Source organism: Octopus bimaculoides, chromosome 2 (assembly GCF_046866305.1).
Source record: "Octopus bimaculoides isolate indiv1 chromosome 2, ASM4686630v1, whole genome shotgun sequence".
Lineage (NCBI taxonomy): Eukaryota > Metazoa > Mollusca > Cephalopoda > Octopoda > Octopodidae > Octopus > Octopus bimaculoides.
In genome coordinates, this window is record NC_142929.1 from 63,403,129 (window position 1) to 63,421,889 (window position 18,761).

The window sequence follows — 18,761 nt, forward strand, 5'->3', positions numbered from 1 at the left end:
ATAGATAAAGGCAAAAATGCGAATTATCAATTCCAATCTTGTGTAAGGAATATTACGTGACTTATAAATGTATCAAAGAAAAATAGTGCGAAAGAGCAATGTACCGAGAGAGCTGATGATGATAAGAATGTGAGAGAAAGAGAGAGAAAGGCGGGTGGGGGAGAGATAAGATTTGAATGGTAGATGGACAAATAGAGAAATCTAGAAAATTAGGGAGATAGACAGCGAGTTGTAGTCCTAATAGTTGTGTAACTCAGTGAGTAGGTGTGAAGTGAGATTAATCGTGAAGGCTCCATTGAAAGAATAGCTTGGTACTGACTACAAATCAGTTAGAAAGGCAAAGATAGGAAAGTAATCTATACAATTCTTGTTGACAAAGTAGAGAATGCTGGAAGTTAATGTTAATTGTAAAGCAAATAAATACATAGATACCCATACACACTCACACACGTGTGTATATATATATATATATATATATATATATATATATATATTTATATAAGTGTATACATATGTATGTATGTATGTATGTATGTATGTATGTTCACAAAGAACGTTAACAATAAACTTTTGTAATAGAAAGTAAAAATACAACTATTTTAATAAGAACAAAAGCGAAAAATTCTTGCAGGAATGCGAAAGTATATACGCACTTCTTAGTTAATAGGGGAAACATTTATTTTTATTTTGGATTATTATTATTTTTTTTTTTTGTTTATTCAAGCAAAAATTAAATAAATAAACAAACAGATACACACATTTGGAATAACACGTTCAGCCGACGAAGTTTGAATAGTAAGTGTTGTTTGTAATTTTGGAATAAATAAGCGGTGAGGTGTGCTTGAAGTGGTTTCGAGTTCATGTTGCAGATATTTTACTTTACTTTACTTCACTTAGATCGCGCCATGTGAAACATAAGCATTTTCTATCTTTTATAGACTTATATTCTAAAAAGAAAATAATTCTCACTAAGATAAGCCATATTCAATGTGAGTAGGTAGCTATGTCCCCTTTGCAATACGGCCGACACTTCTACGGCTAAAAACAGATGTGGGTTAAACATGTAGTAAATACGATGCACAACAATACGATACAGACAACAATCTGTCCATATTTCGAAAGTAATTAAGACACACATTCAGTTATCAAGTGCAGACACGAAAATCTATGTACTGTGATAGACATTTCGAACCTTATCTCTTTTGACGAAAATATCGCCCTAGAGGAAGTTGAGAAACTCTCAAAGTACAAAGATCTCGAAATGGAAATGATCAAAATGAGCGATATGAAAGTGAATACAGTTAAGTAATAGCTGAGGCACTAAATATGATAAAGAAGAAATGCTCACAACCTTTAAATATGTGAGATATTTCAATATCTTTAAGTTTATACTGTGGAGGCGCAATGACCCAGTGGTTAGGGCAGCGGACTCGTGGTCATAGGATCGCGGTTTCGATTCCCAGACCGGGCGTTCTGAGTGTTTATTGAGCGAAAACACCTAAAGCTCCACGAGGCTCCGGCAGGGGACGGTGGTGAACCCTGCTGTACTCTTCCACCACAACTTTCTCTCACTCTTACTTCCTGTTTCTGTTGTACTTGTATTTCAAAGGGTCAGCCTTGTCACACTGTGTCACGCTGAACATCCCCGAGAACTACGTTAAGAGTACACGTGTCTGTGGAGTGATCAGCCACTTGCACGTTAATTTCACGAGCAGGCTGTTCCGTTGATCGGATCAACTGGAACCCTCGACGTCGTAAGCGACGGAGTGCCAACAACAAACAAGTTTATACAGTGGTGTTGTGATAGCTGTTTAAAGGTGATTATCATCCTTGTTTTATAGTACTTTGAGACAGTATCGCATCCTTTATCAATAGTGATCAGATTGGTGAACAGTTGTCTGCTGTCAGGTTGGATATATTTTACTTCTCAGATACATGCCAAAGGCTTGATTTGCTGTACAAACAGTTCCATGTGAAAATTGTAATTTTACATGTTTCAACTGACTGCTTTCAAATGACTGCTTTCATTGAAAAACTCAAGTCGTTCCTAAGTGTCGTACTTAGTGCAGTTCCCGAAAGGGGATACTATTGACACCTAAGTACAAGACAATGAAATGTTTGTGCATGTTCATCATTTGAAAGCATATGTACAGCGACGTAGATAGTCGATTCAGTGAGCTGTATGACACTGCTTTTCTCATTTCTTATCTTGGTGAATTTGGCTTTAGCCAGTGGACTATTAAAAACTCACAACTGTAAATGGCAAAATAGATGTTCAACAAATATTACATGTGACCGCTCGAGGGACAACTCAGAACCTCTGGTTAAACAACCAAGAGAAAACTACACACATAATCGATACTCAATAGAGAAAATACATACTAACTATTCACACAAATATTTTACTCATGCATGACCTACGATATAACACATTACGTTCACATATATAATCTAGAAAATAACACCAACATTAAAACATACTAGCAGAAAGACCGCCCTCCTGGAGGTTCTGTGCTAGCTTCTTGATAATATTTTCGCATTTGATTCCCAATTCTAATAATTTTTATATTTTACGGCTAATTATTTCTTTGTATGATAGTGCTCACTTGCTTGGTAAATATTGCTTTCATTATTTTACCAGTCATAATCTTTCTTTTCAAAACAAACATCAGGTTAGTCCAACAACAGAGGGAGAAGCAGTTTGTCAAGTTTTACCCTCCTCTCAAAGCAACATAGAGATTTCAATTCAGTAGGCCATCTGTAAGCTTTGCAGTGTATGTGTGTGTGTGTGTGAGAGAGAGAAAGTGTGGGGGGGGGGGGGGGAGAAAGAACACTGCAAACAATGAATGAAATAAACATGAAATGAAAAAATCGTATAAGTAAAAAGGGCATTACTACAGATGTATACGCCCCAAACTTTGTTGCCTCATAACATCCAGAAAAATGGTTACTTTTTAACAAAATTTTATACAATACTGCTTAGATGTTGTGGCTTCAGAGTCTATAGAGATTTATAGGAAAGAATTTTTCCGAGGGAACGGAGAGAGAATTTTTCGGAAAATTCGCACGATCTGAATGTTTTCCCTTATAACTTTCAGGAAGATGGGTATCTTTTAATGAAAATTTATAGAAATCCCTTTCAAACGGTATAGATTACGATTGTAAAGAAATTTGTGGGGAAACTTTTTCAGGGCTTTTCCCCATATTTTTAACCACAACCTTCAAAATGATGGGGTTGGGGAGGGGGTATCTTTGTATGAAAAGAGTTTTGAAAACTCTTTCTAAACCCCTTCCTCATCATCCCACTTCGGACATATTATGGTCAGTTTTTTTTTCCTTTGCACTTCAAAACCATGGGAAGGGCATTTTCAGTAATTTTTTCTTTTTAAATTATTAATATCTTCAGAGGGAAAGTGAGTGAATTAAGTGCGATTTGGCTGTTGTTTTTAGCACATCCGAAGACAACCCTCCTCGTTCTTTTATCACTCTCGCATGTATTGATGTTTTTCAATAGTTTTTCCCCATCCGGTGGGCGAGCTGGAAGAAACGTTAGCACGCCGGGCGAATTGCTTAGCAGTATTTCGTCTGCCTTTATGTTCTGAGTTCAAATTCCGCCGAGGTCGACTTTGCTTTTCATCCTTTCGGGGTCGATAAATTAAGTACCAGTTGAATACTGCGGTCGATCTAATCGACTGCCCCTCCCCAAATATTTCGGGCCTTGTGCTTAGAGTAGAGAAGAATATTTTTTCTCCATAAATACATTTATATGCTATAAAAAAAGAAATTATGAATCTTTTGCAACCCCACTCCCCGCCTCCGATTGTTTCTGTTTAGAAATTAAAATATTGGAGAGCGTGAGAAGGTCATTGCTCCCATTTATCCACAGTAATTTAAAAAAAAATTACGGAGATGTACTTGCATAGCATGGAAGATGTTTGTAAGCCATTCAAGAACACACAAAAACCGTTAGTTTTACGGCACTACTTAAATACAGAGGTCCTGATGCATCTTTGTAACGATATGAAAGGGAGTGTTAGGTTTAGTTTTAGGGTTGGTTAGGGTTAGCGTGTCATTACACGTCCACATAGCGTACATTTAAAATGTCTTGTACCTGTATTTAAATAATACCTCTGAATTGAAGTAGTACCGCTAAGGGACCTTTGTATTTAAGTTGTACCAGTTTCACTTAAACATTAAAATTTCTTTTGTGTCAAAATATTTTCGGTGCTTTGAAACCGCGACCTGTTCACTGACAAAACTTCACAAAAGTGATGCAGCACGAGATTTTGTCAGTGAACAACACACACAGACACACAAGCACAGGCGTATACACGCATACGCACACATTCATTGGCTTTCATTTGCGTGTATGTGTATCTATGTGTGTATTGGGTGGGGTGGGAGGGGGGGGGGTCGCTCATGTAACTTGTTTGTGTATATATTGGCTTAGTGGTACAGAGTGTTTGAAAGCTGTGAATAAAGTGCAAGTTTCGAGTACTTGTCGGTAACTTTTTTCTCCTCGTCTTCTAATACTAATTACTCAACTTTCTAAGCTCTTCTCACAGCTATCCCACATTCAAAAATTATACGGGTATTTTAAAAACTTTTTATTCAATAAATAATGTTTTTACATTACGTATACATTAATAGAATGGATTAATAAAAATAAACCGTGGGCTTTCCAAATAGTGAAGTAAAACTTTAAAGAGAAAGTGAGAGACTTTGCATATGAAAATGGAATACTACAAGGCTCTGGCAGGAGTGGGGGGGGAACCCTGCTGTACTCTTTCACCACAACTTTCTCTCACTCTTTCTACCTATTTCTGTTGTACCTGTATTTCAAAAGGCCAGCCTTGTCATACTTTGTGTCACGCTGAATCTCCCCGCGATATACAATAAGTGTACTCGTGTCTGTGGAGTGTTCAGCCACTTGCATGTTAATTTCATGAGCAAGCTGTTCCGTTGATCGGATCAACTGGATCCCTCGCCGTCGTAACCGACGGAGTGCCACGGCGTGCTACCTAGAACAATCGGCACGTCGAAATCCTAACGACCTGCTGAAACATTATACCATGTATGCAGTAATCCCTCGACTGTCGCGGGTGTTACGCTTCAAAACCCCACGCGATAGGTGAAAATCTACGAAGTAGAAACAGTACTGTATATATTTTTTTATCACATTTATAATTTATATATAGTTATTTTATTATAAATGCAAAACAACACCACGGAGGAATCGACGTAAGCATAAATAATAAATCGCGATAGGTGAATCGCGAAATGGCGAGGGATTACTATATACGTTACGCACCTGTAATCACTTCGTTGTGCTATATAACAGGACACTCATTCTCTTCAAAGAGAATAAAGGCCGAAGCCAAATCATAAGGTCTCGCCTGTCCCTACGTCTTACAAACTAAAGTGGTTTTAGAAAGTCAGTCGTTTATTTGTTTCAGTCGTATTTCGGCCATGCTAGGGAACGGCCTTGAAGGGTGTCGTCCAATAAATCCTAGTCCAGCACTTATATTCATAAAGACTGGTACTTATTCCACCGGTCTCTCTCGCCGAAACGCTAAGTTACATGTACGTATATAAACCAACACCAGTTGTCAAGCGGTGATATGGACAAACACGAATACATGGTCACACACACACACACTCAAACACACATGCATATATAACTCGCCGGGCTTCTTTCTATTTCCGTTCAACAAATCCACTCACGTCATTGGTCGGCCTGAAGCTATAGTTGTAGACACTGGGCCATGGTGTCATGCAATGAGACTGAACGCGGAACCATGTGGTTCGGAAGCAAAGTTCTTACCACGCAGCCACACTTGTACCTATAAACAAAACTTCATAAATTTTGTAAACTATTTTTGAAAAGTATATTTAATTTTGTGTGGAGGCGCAATGGCCCAGTGGGTAGGGCAGCGGACTCGCGGTCATAGGATCACGGTTTCGATTCCCAGACCGGGCGTTGTGAGTGTTTATTGAGCGAAAACACCTAAAAGCTCCACGAGGCTCCGGCAGGGGATGGTGGCGAACCCTGCTGTACTCTTTCACCAAAACTTTCTCTTACTTCCTGTTTCTGTTGTGCCTGTAATTCAAAGGGTCAGCCTTGTCACACTGTGTCACGCTGAATATTCCCGAGAACTACATTAAGGGTACCCGTGTCGGTGGGGGTGTTCAGCCACTTGCACGTTAATTTCACGAGCAGGTTGTTCCGTTGATCGGATCAACTGGAACCCTCGACGTCGTAAGCGACGGAGTGCCAACAACAACAACATTTAATTTAGTACTTTACTACATAAGTTTGTTTTTCTTTTACTCTCAATGGTGAAGAAAACCGATAGAACAAAAGTCGAACTATAAGATGTTATATAAAAATAAAACAACGAACAATCAGATCTGCAGCTACTTACTCAATTATCACCCAGATACATTCATTAATACTTTTTTTTTTAATATCTCTGCGTCTAGGTTTCATCGCGGTATTGCTGCTAGCCTTGGCATTTCTATTGATTAGCAAATAAACTATAGATTAACGATGCATTTGTTTTACACGGGAAATACTTCTGAATAGCCATCTATATGTATATTTAATTGTTCATCATTATATTAGAGTTTGATGATCTTTCTGTCGGTTCCTTTTATTAGATGTTTCACTTGTATAGCGACTGCTTTTAGTTAGACATTTTCTTTTCTTTTCTTTCTTTTTACCGGAAGTTTCTTTTCATTACTCCCCCCCCTCTCTCTCTCTCATATTCCCCTTCTTTGTATTGTCATTCTTTATAGGCGTTTTCACATTTTCCATTATTTATCCCTTTTGGTTATTATTTGTTTCTCTCTACATATTTAGGCATTTGTGTGTATCTATGTATACATGCCTGTATGCATGTACGTATACATGTATGCAATTATTTACATGTACATACATACATATATATATATATATATATATATATATATATATATATATATATATATATATATGTGTGTGTGTATTTAAATATGTATATCCATATCTCTATATATACATACATACATAACTACATACATACATGCATGCATACATACATACAAACATGTACACTTGCATACACATAAACAGATAGACAAGCAGACAGTTATATGTAACACGCTCAGGGGAAATGTCGTAAAGGAAATTGGTTATTCAGTATGTATGAGCACCTGTGTGATTTCATGTGTACGTGTTAAAGCGCGTGTACGTGTGTGCATTTCTGATTCTATATGTGTCTGTGATTCTGTGATTCTATGTGTCTGTGATTTTGTGTGATAAATATACGGACGTCATCGCCAGCATTTAGGCAATGGAAGTTGTTGTTTTAGCTGCGATAGTGCTAAAATGAATGTCGACCCTCAACTTCATGGCTGATTGGAACGTCGTCGGTTGGTTGTTGCCTGATATTTCGTGTCCATCTTCACCTGCCTGTTCGCTTTAGAACGCCGCAGAGAGCACCATCTTTAATTGGATGTCCATCAAATATTCACGACTGCAGTGTCAGCTGACATTTCACTGACGACTGACTGAGACTAATATTGATGCCGTTGTTCTTGATGTTGATTTTGATGTGGTGGTGGTGGTGGTAGTGGTTGTTGTTGTTGTTGTTGATGGTGGTGGTGGTGGTGGTGGTGGTGGCGGCGTCGGCGGCGGCGGCGGTAGCGGCAGCGGCGGCGGCAGCGACGGCGGCAGCGGCGGCGGCAGCGGCGGCGGCAGCGGCGGCGGCAGCGGCGGCGGCAGCGGCGGCGGCAGCGGCGGCGGCAGCGGCGGCGGCAGCGGCGGCGGTGGCTGCGGTGGTGATGGTGAGGATAGGGTACTGGTGGTAGAAGTAATGGTGATAGTAAGGGCGGTGGTGGTAGGACAGATGCTGATTGCGGTGTCGGGGACGGTAGAGGAAAAATGGTGATGTTCGAGATGGTGGCGGAGAATAACGAAGAATAGCGACAGTTGTGGGGGATAGAATTAATAGTAGTGTCGCTCATCGTGGAGTCGATGATGACGGGGTGATGTTAGTGATGTTGTTGACACATTAGAGAATAGGATGTGTGCTGGTGTGTGGTGTATCCTGGCATAGTGTGATGTTATATAGCCTATAGTTTTGTTGGTCAGAGGTCTGACGTTTGCATTTACGTATTCATGTCACATATTCGTACCTATGCACACTTATCTATGCAAATACTTCCACACATACATATGTATATATATATATATATGTATATATATATATATATATATATATATATATATGCACATATAAACAAGCAAAACAGAAAGGCTCACACAATCAATGACATACATGCACTGACTTATATATGCATGTACATACATATATGGTAAAGAAATATATTAAATAGATCATCCGACGGTTTCCATGACGTACATTCCGCTTGCTTGATCGTCTGAACTGCTGCCAACTCAATGAGTTGTTATATTTGAGGATTGCGATTTCGATGTAATCCTTAAACAAAATCATTGTGTCGCAGTGTGTGGCACGAGTGACCTTTTGTCTTTACACGTGGAATCTTTGGAATCGGGCTTTCGTATAGTTTCTATGTATACAAGTTTACCCTCAACACATGAATCAACCCGAAGCAAAGACGAAATATCCCTTTACCATGACGCTACGAGTTACGATTGAAATCGGACAGCTATAATTGGAAATATCTATCTATCTATCTATCTATCTATCTATCTATCTATCTATCTATCTATCTATCTATCTCTAACTATCTATCTCTAACTATAGGTGCATATATGTTTATGTGTACACATATATTTGTGTGTGTATATATATATATATATATATATATATATTTACACACTCACATACATTCATACGCACACGGGCACGCACACACACACACACACGCGCGCGCGCACACACATACATACATGCAGATACTGAAAGATCTATGCCGTTAAGTAAATCATTCCAGAATTTTACTTTATATGTAAAGGTGCAATATAAACGCGAGTAGACACGTAAACAGTGATCTATGTGGAAAAGATAATGATTTAATGAAGAAAGCTTATAGATATTATGGAAGTAGGTAAAATACACTAAAAAAAAACTACAAAAATATGTAAATACCAACGGAAATGAAGGGAGAAACGTGAACAAAACAAGGTGTGTGGTGTCAAAAAGTGTTTGATTGGCTCTGTAGCACGGCAACAGTTGTTAGCACATGGTTGTGTGCGTTGTGAGAGCTGGTAGTGACCTTCATGAGGCAGTGTGCTGTGTGACATTGTTGTGTTTACTTCACGTGTATACAGTAGTATGCGATTTTGTCATGGACAGGAAGTTGGAACAAAAAACCAACGTGAAATTTTACTTTAACCTTGCGGAGACTGCTACAAAAGCATTGAGCATGCTTCAGAACGCTTACGGCGACGAGACAGTGGATCGGATGCGATGTTTCGAGTGGCGTGGGCGCCTCAAAAGCGGAAGAACGTCCCTGGAAGACGATGAGCCATCTGGAAGACCTGCTACGAACTTCATCCCCAGAATTGTGCAGAAAATTCATCAGCTTGTACATGAGGATCGTCGGAGGAGAATCAACTACGTTTTGAAGCGTTTGAGGGAGGACATTCGGCAAAAGCGACCGGATCTGTGGAGCACGAAGAATTAGATTCATCACAACGACAATGCCCCCCCCCCCCGACACTGAGCTCTCCTCACTCGTGAGTTTCTCACCATACACAACATGGTATATCGCTTCCGTACCAGCCCTATTCGTTAAATTTAGCACCTGCGGATTTCGATCTATTCCCCAAGATGAAAATGCAGCTCAAAGGTTGCCGTTTTAACACGGTTGTAGACATCAAGAGCGAATCGCAGAAGGTTCTCGACTCGCTAACGGAAAATGACTTCCAGGCCAGATTCCAAAACTGGCAGGAACGCTGTGACCGGTGTATTGTTGCGCAAGCGACTATTTTGAAGGAGATGACGTTAAAACTTAGATAAATAAGTTTTTTTTTTATTAAGCATAACTGGTCCGGAACCTTTTGATACCACCTGGTATAGACTCATACATTTGTTTGCACATATTTGAAGACGCATACAACGAAGACAGCGAAGGTGAGAGAGGAGGAAAGGGAGAGAGGAGGAAAGAGAGAGAGGAGGAAAGAGAGAGAGGAAGGAAACGTGTGGTTAAGAGAGAAATATAAATATGACTACAGTATAGAAAGAAAGACTGATCATTATTTCCCTAAAATAAAGTTTTAAAATGTATGGAATTTACTTGGCAAAAACAGAATCGAATTCTATTTCGTAGCTATGTAAAAAGGTGATGACTGTTTAAAAATAGTTTCCAGCTCTCACACGAAATGACTTTAAAGAGCTACATATGTAGTTTGGGAAAAAGTTTAAATATCGTATGGACATTTCAAGAAACTTCCGAAAAGATTAAAAGTATTTCAAAATAATTCCACCTTTAATAGTATTGTATATTCAGCCATTAAACATATTTATGTTCCAAAGAATGAATTTGCTTCGGTGATATCATTTTGAAATGAGCTCAGGCCTGAGACATCTAAATGAAACCTGTTCCTCGGGCACAAGAGAACCTAGAATATGGCTTGTCAAATTCAACCAGTGATCACTATATCTTAAAGATTTTGGTACCTTCACCGTTCAGTCTCTAACTGTACTGCAATAAATTTAAAGGGTTTATTTTCTCTGGTTCCTAATAGAATATATATATATATATATATATATATATATATATATATATATATATATAATTATGTGTATTTCTTCTATCTTAATGAATAAAAATTCTTCTGATAGAATAAATGGGTTAATAGAAACCAATGTAGCAAAGAACACAAAATAGCTGTGGTTAGCTCCTGTTTTTAAGGCAGGAACTCCTTGAAATTTTGGGTATTTGAGTATATTTAAGAATATATGATGACTGTTTAAAAATATGCTTTCCCTGATGAGAATGTTACAATTTTAATATCAAAGATCCCTATGGATCACACAGGTTGTAATCCTTTGAAACATATGTAGGAATAAAGTATGCAATTATAACATGCGTTTTCTCCAATCCTTAAATTCTTAAATATATATATATGTATATATATATATATATATATATATATATATATATATATATATATATATATATATATTTGTGACTTCGCTTAAAGGTTCGTTCTGTTGTACCCAAATAAGTTAGTTTACTGCGGTGTGCCAGCTTTACTTTAGCACAATTAAACCAAGAGCTTGATGAAGTATTTACGATCATTATTGCTATCCTATATTTGATTTCGTGGGTTTTTATCCATACAATTCTAAGCTCCTCTTTCTAAAATGCTTCGGATTTTTGACGAGATCATTCAATATTGATTTTGATATTAACATCATCATTAATGGGGTGAGCTGTCAGAATCGGTAGCACACCGGAAAAAATGCTTGGCGACATTTCATCCGTTTTTTACGTTCTGAGTTCGAATTCCGCCGAGGCTAACTTTGCCTTTCATCCTTTCGGGATATATGTAGTCGACTTATCCACTCCCCTGAAATTACTGGCCTTGTACAAAAATTGGAAATTAGTATTATCATGCATGTCAGGAAGTCTTAATTTTCTCCTTTTTTTTTCTTCGTGGAACAAACACATTTTTCTTCATTAATGAATTTAAAATTATGCTATCTGCTCCCTAGGAATTCATCCATTGCTTTCAAACAATCTTAAAGTCGAAAGTAATGGTTAAAAGCACATGTAATGATACTACCGCTTATGATTTAACAGTATTTTATGTCATAGACTCCCTTCAATGGAAATTTCATCTCACGTAATTTGGCCTGCATAAAGATGATGATCCGCTAATTTTTCGCTAGATGAATGATCATAAGCTCGAGAGACCTTAGAAAGATCTTATTAATTGCCTTTAAGGACTTTAACTTTAAAATATCTGTTGGTACTAACATCGCGCAGATCACCGCAAATATATCGAAGATCAGAAACAACAGGTAACAGGATGTTATAAATGGATCCCGGAAAGATTTCATGTTAATAACTTTATTTAGGACATGATAAATCCAACATCCACACATTAAAAAAAAAAAGAAAATGTTTTTAAGTAATATTCACTCCTACATACTCTTTTACTTGTTTCAGTCATTTGACTGTGGCCATGTTGGAGCACCGCCTTTAGTCGAGTAAATCGACCCCAGGACTTATTCTTTGTAAGCCTAGTACTTATTCTATCGGTTTCTTTTACCGAACCGCTAAGTTACGGGGACGTAAACACACCAGCATCGGTTGTCAAGCGATGATGGGGGGACAAACAGACACAAAAGCATACACACACACACACACACACACACATACATACATACATACATATACATATATACGACGGGCTTCTTTGAGTTTCAGTCTACCAAATCCACTCACAAGGCTTTGGTCGGCCCGAGGCTATAGTCGAAGACACTTGCCCAAGGTGCCACGCAGTGGGACTGAACCCGGAACCGTGTGGTTGGTAAGCAAGCTACTTACCACACAGCCACTTGCTTGATGATAACGTATATCATCATAACTTGTACATAGATTTATATTTCGCGAGTTAAAATAAGTTTTGAGGTTTCATACGCATCCATTCTTTGAAAATAGGCCAGTCCTGTAATCTAAGAACTCATCTCTTCTATACGTTATTATTATTATTTATCTTTTAACCTACACTGACAATTAATAGTTATTCATAAACATTTTGTATTTTTCTGTAAAAATTATTATTCACTCGCGTTATTTCTACGTTAGTAGTTCATTGAATATGATCTGAAAATCGAGAAAAAGTATTTTTCAATTATGTCTTAATCCTCCAAAAATAAAAGAAAGAAAATAAAATAGGAGATTTAATAAATAAAAATTAAAATCAAAATCAAAGCAAAAGACAGAAGACAATATTTTATGCGATGAGAATGATTATGTACTTACCATCTTTGTTCATACCCATCTGAAGACATTTTTTCAACCGACATGCTTGACATTGATTGCGATGAGCTTTGTCTACCGTACAAAGACCAGTTCCCGCCTGACATCTGTAAATATATCATCAATATTACGTTTATGAATTTGTTTTGCCAGATTCCTGACATGAAATCATATGCTGAAACAGTTATATTTCGGGATGGTCATTTTTTTTTTCATGCCAAAGAAACACACGCACTATATATTCGTTCTTCAATCATTTATTATTGTTCTTATTTTATTTTATGTCCATTGTCTGGAAATCTTTCGTCACACATCCGTGACCTGTTCAGTGATTCATCCATGCACGTGTAGCCTCCTGTTCTGTTTAGTCCACTCTATCTAGAAAGACAGAATGGACTAAACAGAACACAAGAGTCGCTGAAAATTTGACAGATGTGTGTCAAAAGATTTCCAAACAATGGACATAAGATAAAATAAGAAGAATAATAAGCGAGTGAAAAATGAATATATAGTGCGTGTGTTTATTTGACAAGGAAAAAATGACCCTCTCGAAACGTAACATTATCAATATTGTAGGGGCTCCCAGCCTTTTCTAGGAATTTTTTGCACCACACTACAAATCACATTTGAAGAGGAAAAAGTCATTTTGCTATTAACTATTTTTCTTAAAATAGAATCACATACTGTAATGAAGATGAGTAAATAAACCGAAGGAAAATCAGCATTTTACTCAATGTATAAAATGTAAATGTAAATTGGACAATTAGTTAAAAACTCTAAACAGTGAAATCAATCACAATCTTAAATAAAATTCAATGACTTATTCATTCCTAGTCCTCATTCATGATTTGATCAAATTAGAGAACTTGCTTGGCGGTTGCAATCCGTAGGTCTGTCTGTAGATTCAGGAAATTCCTAGATTTTAAGTCTTGCTTGAAGAGCTAACTCCATATTCACACAAGTATGTCGCAACAAATAAGCGGAACAAAATCTCTTGGTCATAACCTGTTCAGCGTGAAGTTTATACATGTAGAATAATAAAATTCTTGTGTGCTTAGTAATTTAAGACATATATTCTAAAAAGTGGTGTAAACAATTATATACATCCCATCTTTGTCGCTTACCCCAGAAATACCATCTCAAAACACCAGAATTCCAAGCATCCCAGTTTGTGAACGCCTCTTGTAGATTAAATATGATATAGTTAAAGGGATAGCTAACCAACAAAGTAGAGTATTAGTGGAGAAAATATAAGTTTATTGAGCATTCCCCGACCATTTTATTCTTGATGAACACTTCGAAAAAATTCCATGTGTTTCAGGGAATGCTTACATTAAAAAATCATGTATATCTTTGTTTATATAGCAAGACTAAGCAAAAATATAACTCAATTTTCTTCGGGTTACGGATTATATGTCCAGGGTACGGATTATAAGTTTGGGGTACGGATTACAGGCATATGTCACAATTGGTGGTTAGATGCATGATTCGAAAAACTTAGTGTTTCCAAAAATGCTACACATATTTCACATTTACGTTAGATTCCAAGAGAAAATCGTCGCTTATTCTTATCTGATTTTCGCTTATAATCCTATTTATCATTATTTCTCGCGAAATATCGACATTTAAGTCACTACAAAATGTCGTTCCTTAGAGTCATCAATGGTCGCAATTATCAATAGATAGTGCAACAAACGATAGAACAGGGACACAGAACTTTATACTATCAGGAAAGAATTACATCAGAATTATAACCTGCAGAGGCGCATCTATACTAAGAAATATAACAGATCTTTAATTGTATAAATTATTTTTGCAGATAACTTAAATGATTGTTTTAGTCTTAAGGCTTTACCCATAGGGATTTTAGAGACGTCGTCAGAAAGCAGTTTCCAGTTTGAAAGCAAGAATAATTTCAACGTCGGACAAGCTTCACTACAGTGTAGCAGAAGGTGAGGTAATCACTTTATAGCGATGTCAGTGTAAAGAAGAGTAGTTATACTAAGTCGAATGAGTGACGTTTTTGTACCTATCCTGCAATCACTGCTACGCTCTATCAATGGTCAAGACACTTAATTGTCCACTAGTTCAAACTACCGAATTGTAAAATAATTCTCTTGATTTTATTTAGCTACAGGCCAGCCATACATTAACAGACTTATGGTCAGAGGCTTTCTAAATATCCCCGTTCAGTCATTTCCCCCCACAATATGCGTATTTAGATTATATTATCTAACGTGATTTGAGAGACTGATGGCCGCTATTTTTATCAGTTTTAGAGGTCCTCTCTCTGGTTCGAGCTGCAAATAATTATTATATAGTTGTGCAATTATTTCAAAGATCAACGTGAGCACTGAACTTGGCTAAACCATCAGAAAACTTCTTTAGCGTGTGACGTGTATTATTACATAGAGATGAGCCATGACTGTCCAAATGATTATAGAATTAATTTTAGTCATCTTAAAAATGTTAACAAATCTGGCCGCTTTGTAATCATTTCAAATATCGATGGCTTTCTACGATAACCCTGGTTCAGTGAACACTCGTTTAAAAGCTTTTTAGCGGTGTCCATCCCGTCTTTCGTTTTCAAGAAATAGAGTCTATAGGAACACGCAATCCAATATATCTTCCTATTTATCTTAGGCAGTGTTTAGAAAGCGACTTAGTTGTGTTCAGTGTATTGAATCGTTGTGTAGAAGTTCCTTTCTTAGCTCGCAGAGCTGTTTATTATTTAACTCAGAATTATCATCAAAGACGATGAAGCTGTGATCATTTGATCTTGTTTTCAGGCATAGCATATCTGTTAATACATTAGGTAATACTTCTTTCATTTTTAATTTTGGGTTTTCTGAAAGCAATATTTCTATTTCATATAAAGTTAGTGAAAAGAGTTAGCCAGAGACGTTGATTGGTTGATACATACGTGGATTGATGAGTTGATACATACGTAGATTGATAGGTTGATAGATACGTTGATCAAGCAGGGAAATTTCACAACACTAGAGAGGTTTCAGGGACATTAAACCTAAATGTCACTGAAGAATATTGAGAGACGAATCTCTGACCAAGTAAATATCCCAAAACAGCTTCCACTGACAACTGAACATAGATACACGTGCACACACGCGCACGCGCACGCACGCACGCACACACACACACACACACACACACATACACACACACACACACACACACACACACACACACATACACACACACACACACACACACACACACACACCATTTCTGCGAAATAGCTTTCTCCTTCTTGAGCTCTGTTGTAATAGCTGTGATATTTACGAGGATACACTGTTTATAAATGCTCGAATTCGATAAAGTTAAATCCAATATTCTTGCTTGTAACATTACAAGTTCCTCGTCTAGTGTTTTATTTTCGGATAGAATACGTCTTGTATTGGTCGACATTATTCCATAAATAAAAGAATCACTTATTAAATTTTTCGTATAAAATTTGGACGGTAAGGCCTTAAAGCCACAGTCTTTAACCAGGAAGAAATTGATCCATATATTCATTTGACCGTTGTTTGCGAATTACAAACTCGTACACTACTTTAAGTAGACATCCTTTTGGCAATTTATCGCCTATTTCTGATCGTGACAAACAGCTGTAAATTCCAATACTTCGTGACATTAGAACTTTGTGAGGACATGTAGTCTTCGAGGTCAGTAATATATGCAAGTAAACTACAAAACATATTCCTTTATTCTTTTATTCTTTTATTCGTTTCAGTTATTAGACTGCGGCTATGTGGGGCATGGCATTTAAAAATTTTTAGTCGAAAAGAATCGACCCCAATACATGTTTTTTCTGTTTTTTTTAAAGCTTGGTACATCCTCTTTTTCTAGTATGTTCTGTTTTTCTGAACTGCTAAGTTATACAGACATACACACACCAACACCGGTTGTCAAGCGGTAGGGTGGAGACAATCACACACACACATCGAAAGCATTTGAAAACGAACTGCTGAAAGATGAACGAATATTTCGAAACACAAAATGCATTGCAATACTTGTTCGACTCTCGGTAGTTTACATACATACATACATACATACATACATACATACATACATATAAATATACTTATACATACATATGCGGACACATACACATGCGTATATTTACATTTATATTTATTCGTTTAATCTTTTACTTGCAAGGTTTTAAGTTTTATCACACAGCCACGCTTGCGCCTGTTTGTGTGTATATGTGTGTGTGCGTGTGCGTGTGCGTGTTTGCGCGCGCGCGTGTTATTAGCTATCTAACTATCTAGTAGCATACATGGATAGGTGGATTACTGGATGGATAATTAGATAGATAGATAGATAGATAGATAGATAGATAGATAGATAAATAGATAGATAGATAGATAGATGGACGCACAGACAGACAGATATCAATTCTTGTAATTCCCTCACAATATCATTATTATGTCATAAAGCTTGGTTACTCTTTAATTTTTACTCTTTTACTTGTTTCAGTCATTTGACTGCGGCCATGCTGGAGCACCGCCTTTTAGTCGAGCATATCGACCCCAGGGCTTATTCTTTGTAAGCCTAGTACTAATTCTATCGGGCTATTTTTCCGAACCGCTAATTGACGGGGACGTAAACACACCAGCATTGGTTGTCAAGCGATGTTGGTGGTGGACAAACACAGACACACAAACATATACACACAAACATATATACATATACACATATACGACGGACTTCTTTGAGTTTCCGTATATCAAATCCACTCACAAGGCTTTGGTCGGCCCTAGGCTATAGTAGAAGATACTTGCCCAAGGTGCCATGCAGTGGGACTGAACCCGGAACTATGTGGTTCGTAAGCAAGCTACTTGCCACGCAGCTACTTCTGCATTTAATCAAGGCTTGGCTAAATGCATAATAATATAACTCTACAACACTATTTAATTCTGAGAGAATGTTCTAAGAGGACAAGTGATGACTACTTTCTTTGAGTACTCCTATTCTGTTACATTTTATCAGAAGATTTATTTGACCGTGTAAAATGCACCGAATGAAATAATAGGAAATTAATGGCGTAAGTAACCAGAGCTAGTTAATTTTAGTTTATTATATAATGCATTTTATGAAAATGGCTACGCTGGTTATAATATTGTAACAGGGCAATTACTGGTTCACAGCATTTATGATGTTGAGAATAAGGAAGAATTATTTATATGAATCAGGCGGAACAAATATCACAGAGAGCTTGATTCAAAAGCACCTGGCTTACAGGCTTTCTGGCCGAAAAACCACCCACACAGATATCTCCCCACACCCACAGAATTTCTGCGGACTCCTGCAGAATTTCCGTCAATGAATTATAACTCACAAAATATCAGTCAAGTGAATCTATTATGAAAAGTATTTGCTCAAATAATTACCTTGTTATATCGAATCGGAAGCCACATCTTTGAGAAACAAACATCTTAATCACGAAGTCATACCAGTACGTTTTGGAGGTATTTTTCTCTGGCAATTACTAACTTAGCCATCAAGAAATGCAATATGTTGTTGTTTAACAACCGGATGCAGTAGAACTATAGTCAAAAACTATCTACCCGTGACCTGCGGGGTTTTTTTCTTCATAAAGTTCATCATCATTCGTTTTTACGTCGGACATGGTAAATATCCAAGCGAGGTGTATACCGCAGGCTACTCGTCAGTCCACGAGTATCTTGATTAAATGATGTTTATATTGTCGCAAGGATGCGCATGTTAACACATTTGATCACCCTTCACCACTATTATCGTCATCATAATTATCA

At 37.3% G+C, this 18,761-nt stretch overlaps 1 protein-coding gene across 3 annotated transcripts in view; it reads right to left on the minus strand.

The window, feature by feature from the left end:
- The window catches only part of LOC106875051 (photoreceptor-specific nuclear receptor), a 341,048-nt gene that overhangs the window by 166,228 nt on the left and 156,059 nt on the right, over nucleotides 1-18,761 (minus strand). For all 3 annotated transcript variants that reach the window (XM_089346487.1, XM_089346477.1, XM_014923014.3), the window contains exon 3: nucleotides 12,967-13,070. In XM_089346487.1, the coding sequence (XP_089202613.1) occupies nucleotides 12,967-13,070 (104 nt within the window). The remainder of the gene's footprint in view (nucleotides 1-12,966; nucleotides 13,071-18,761) is intronic.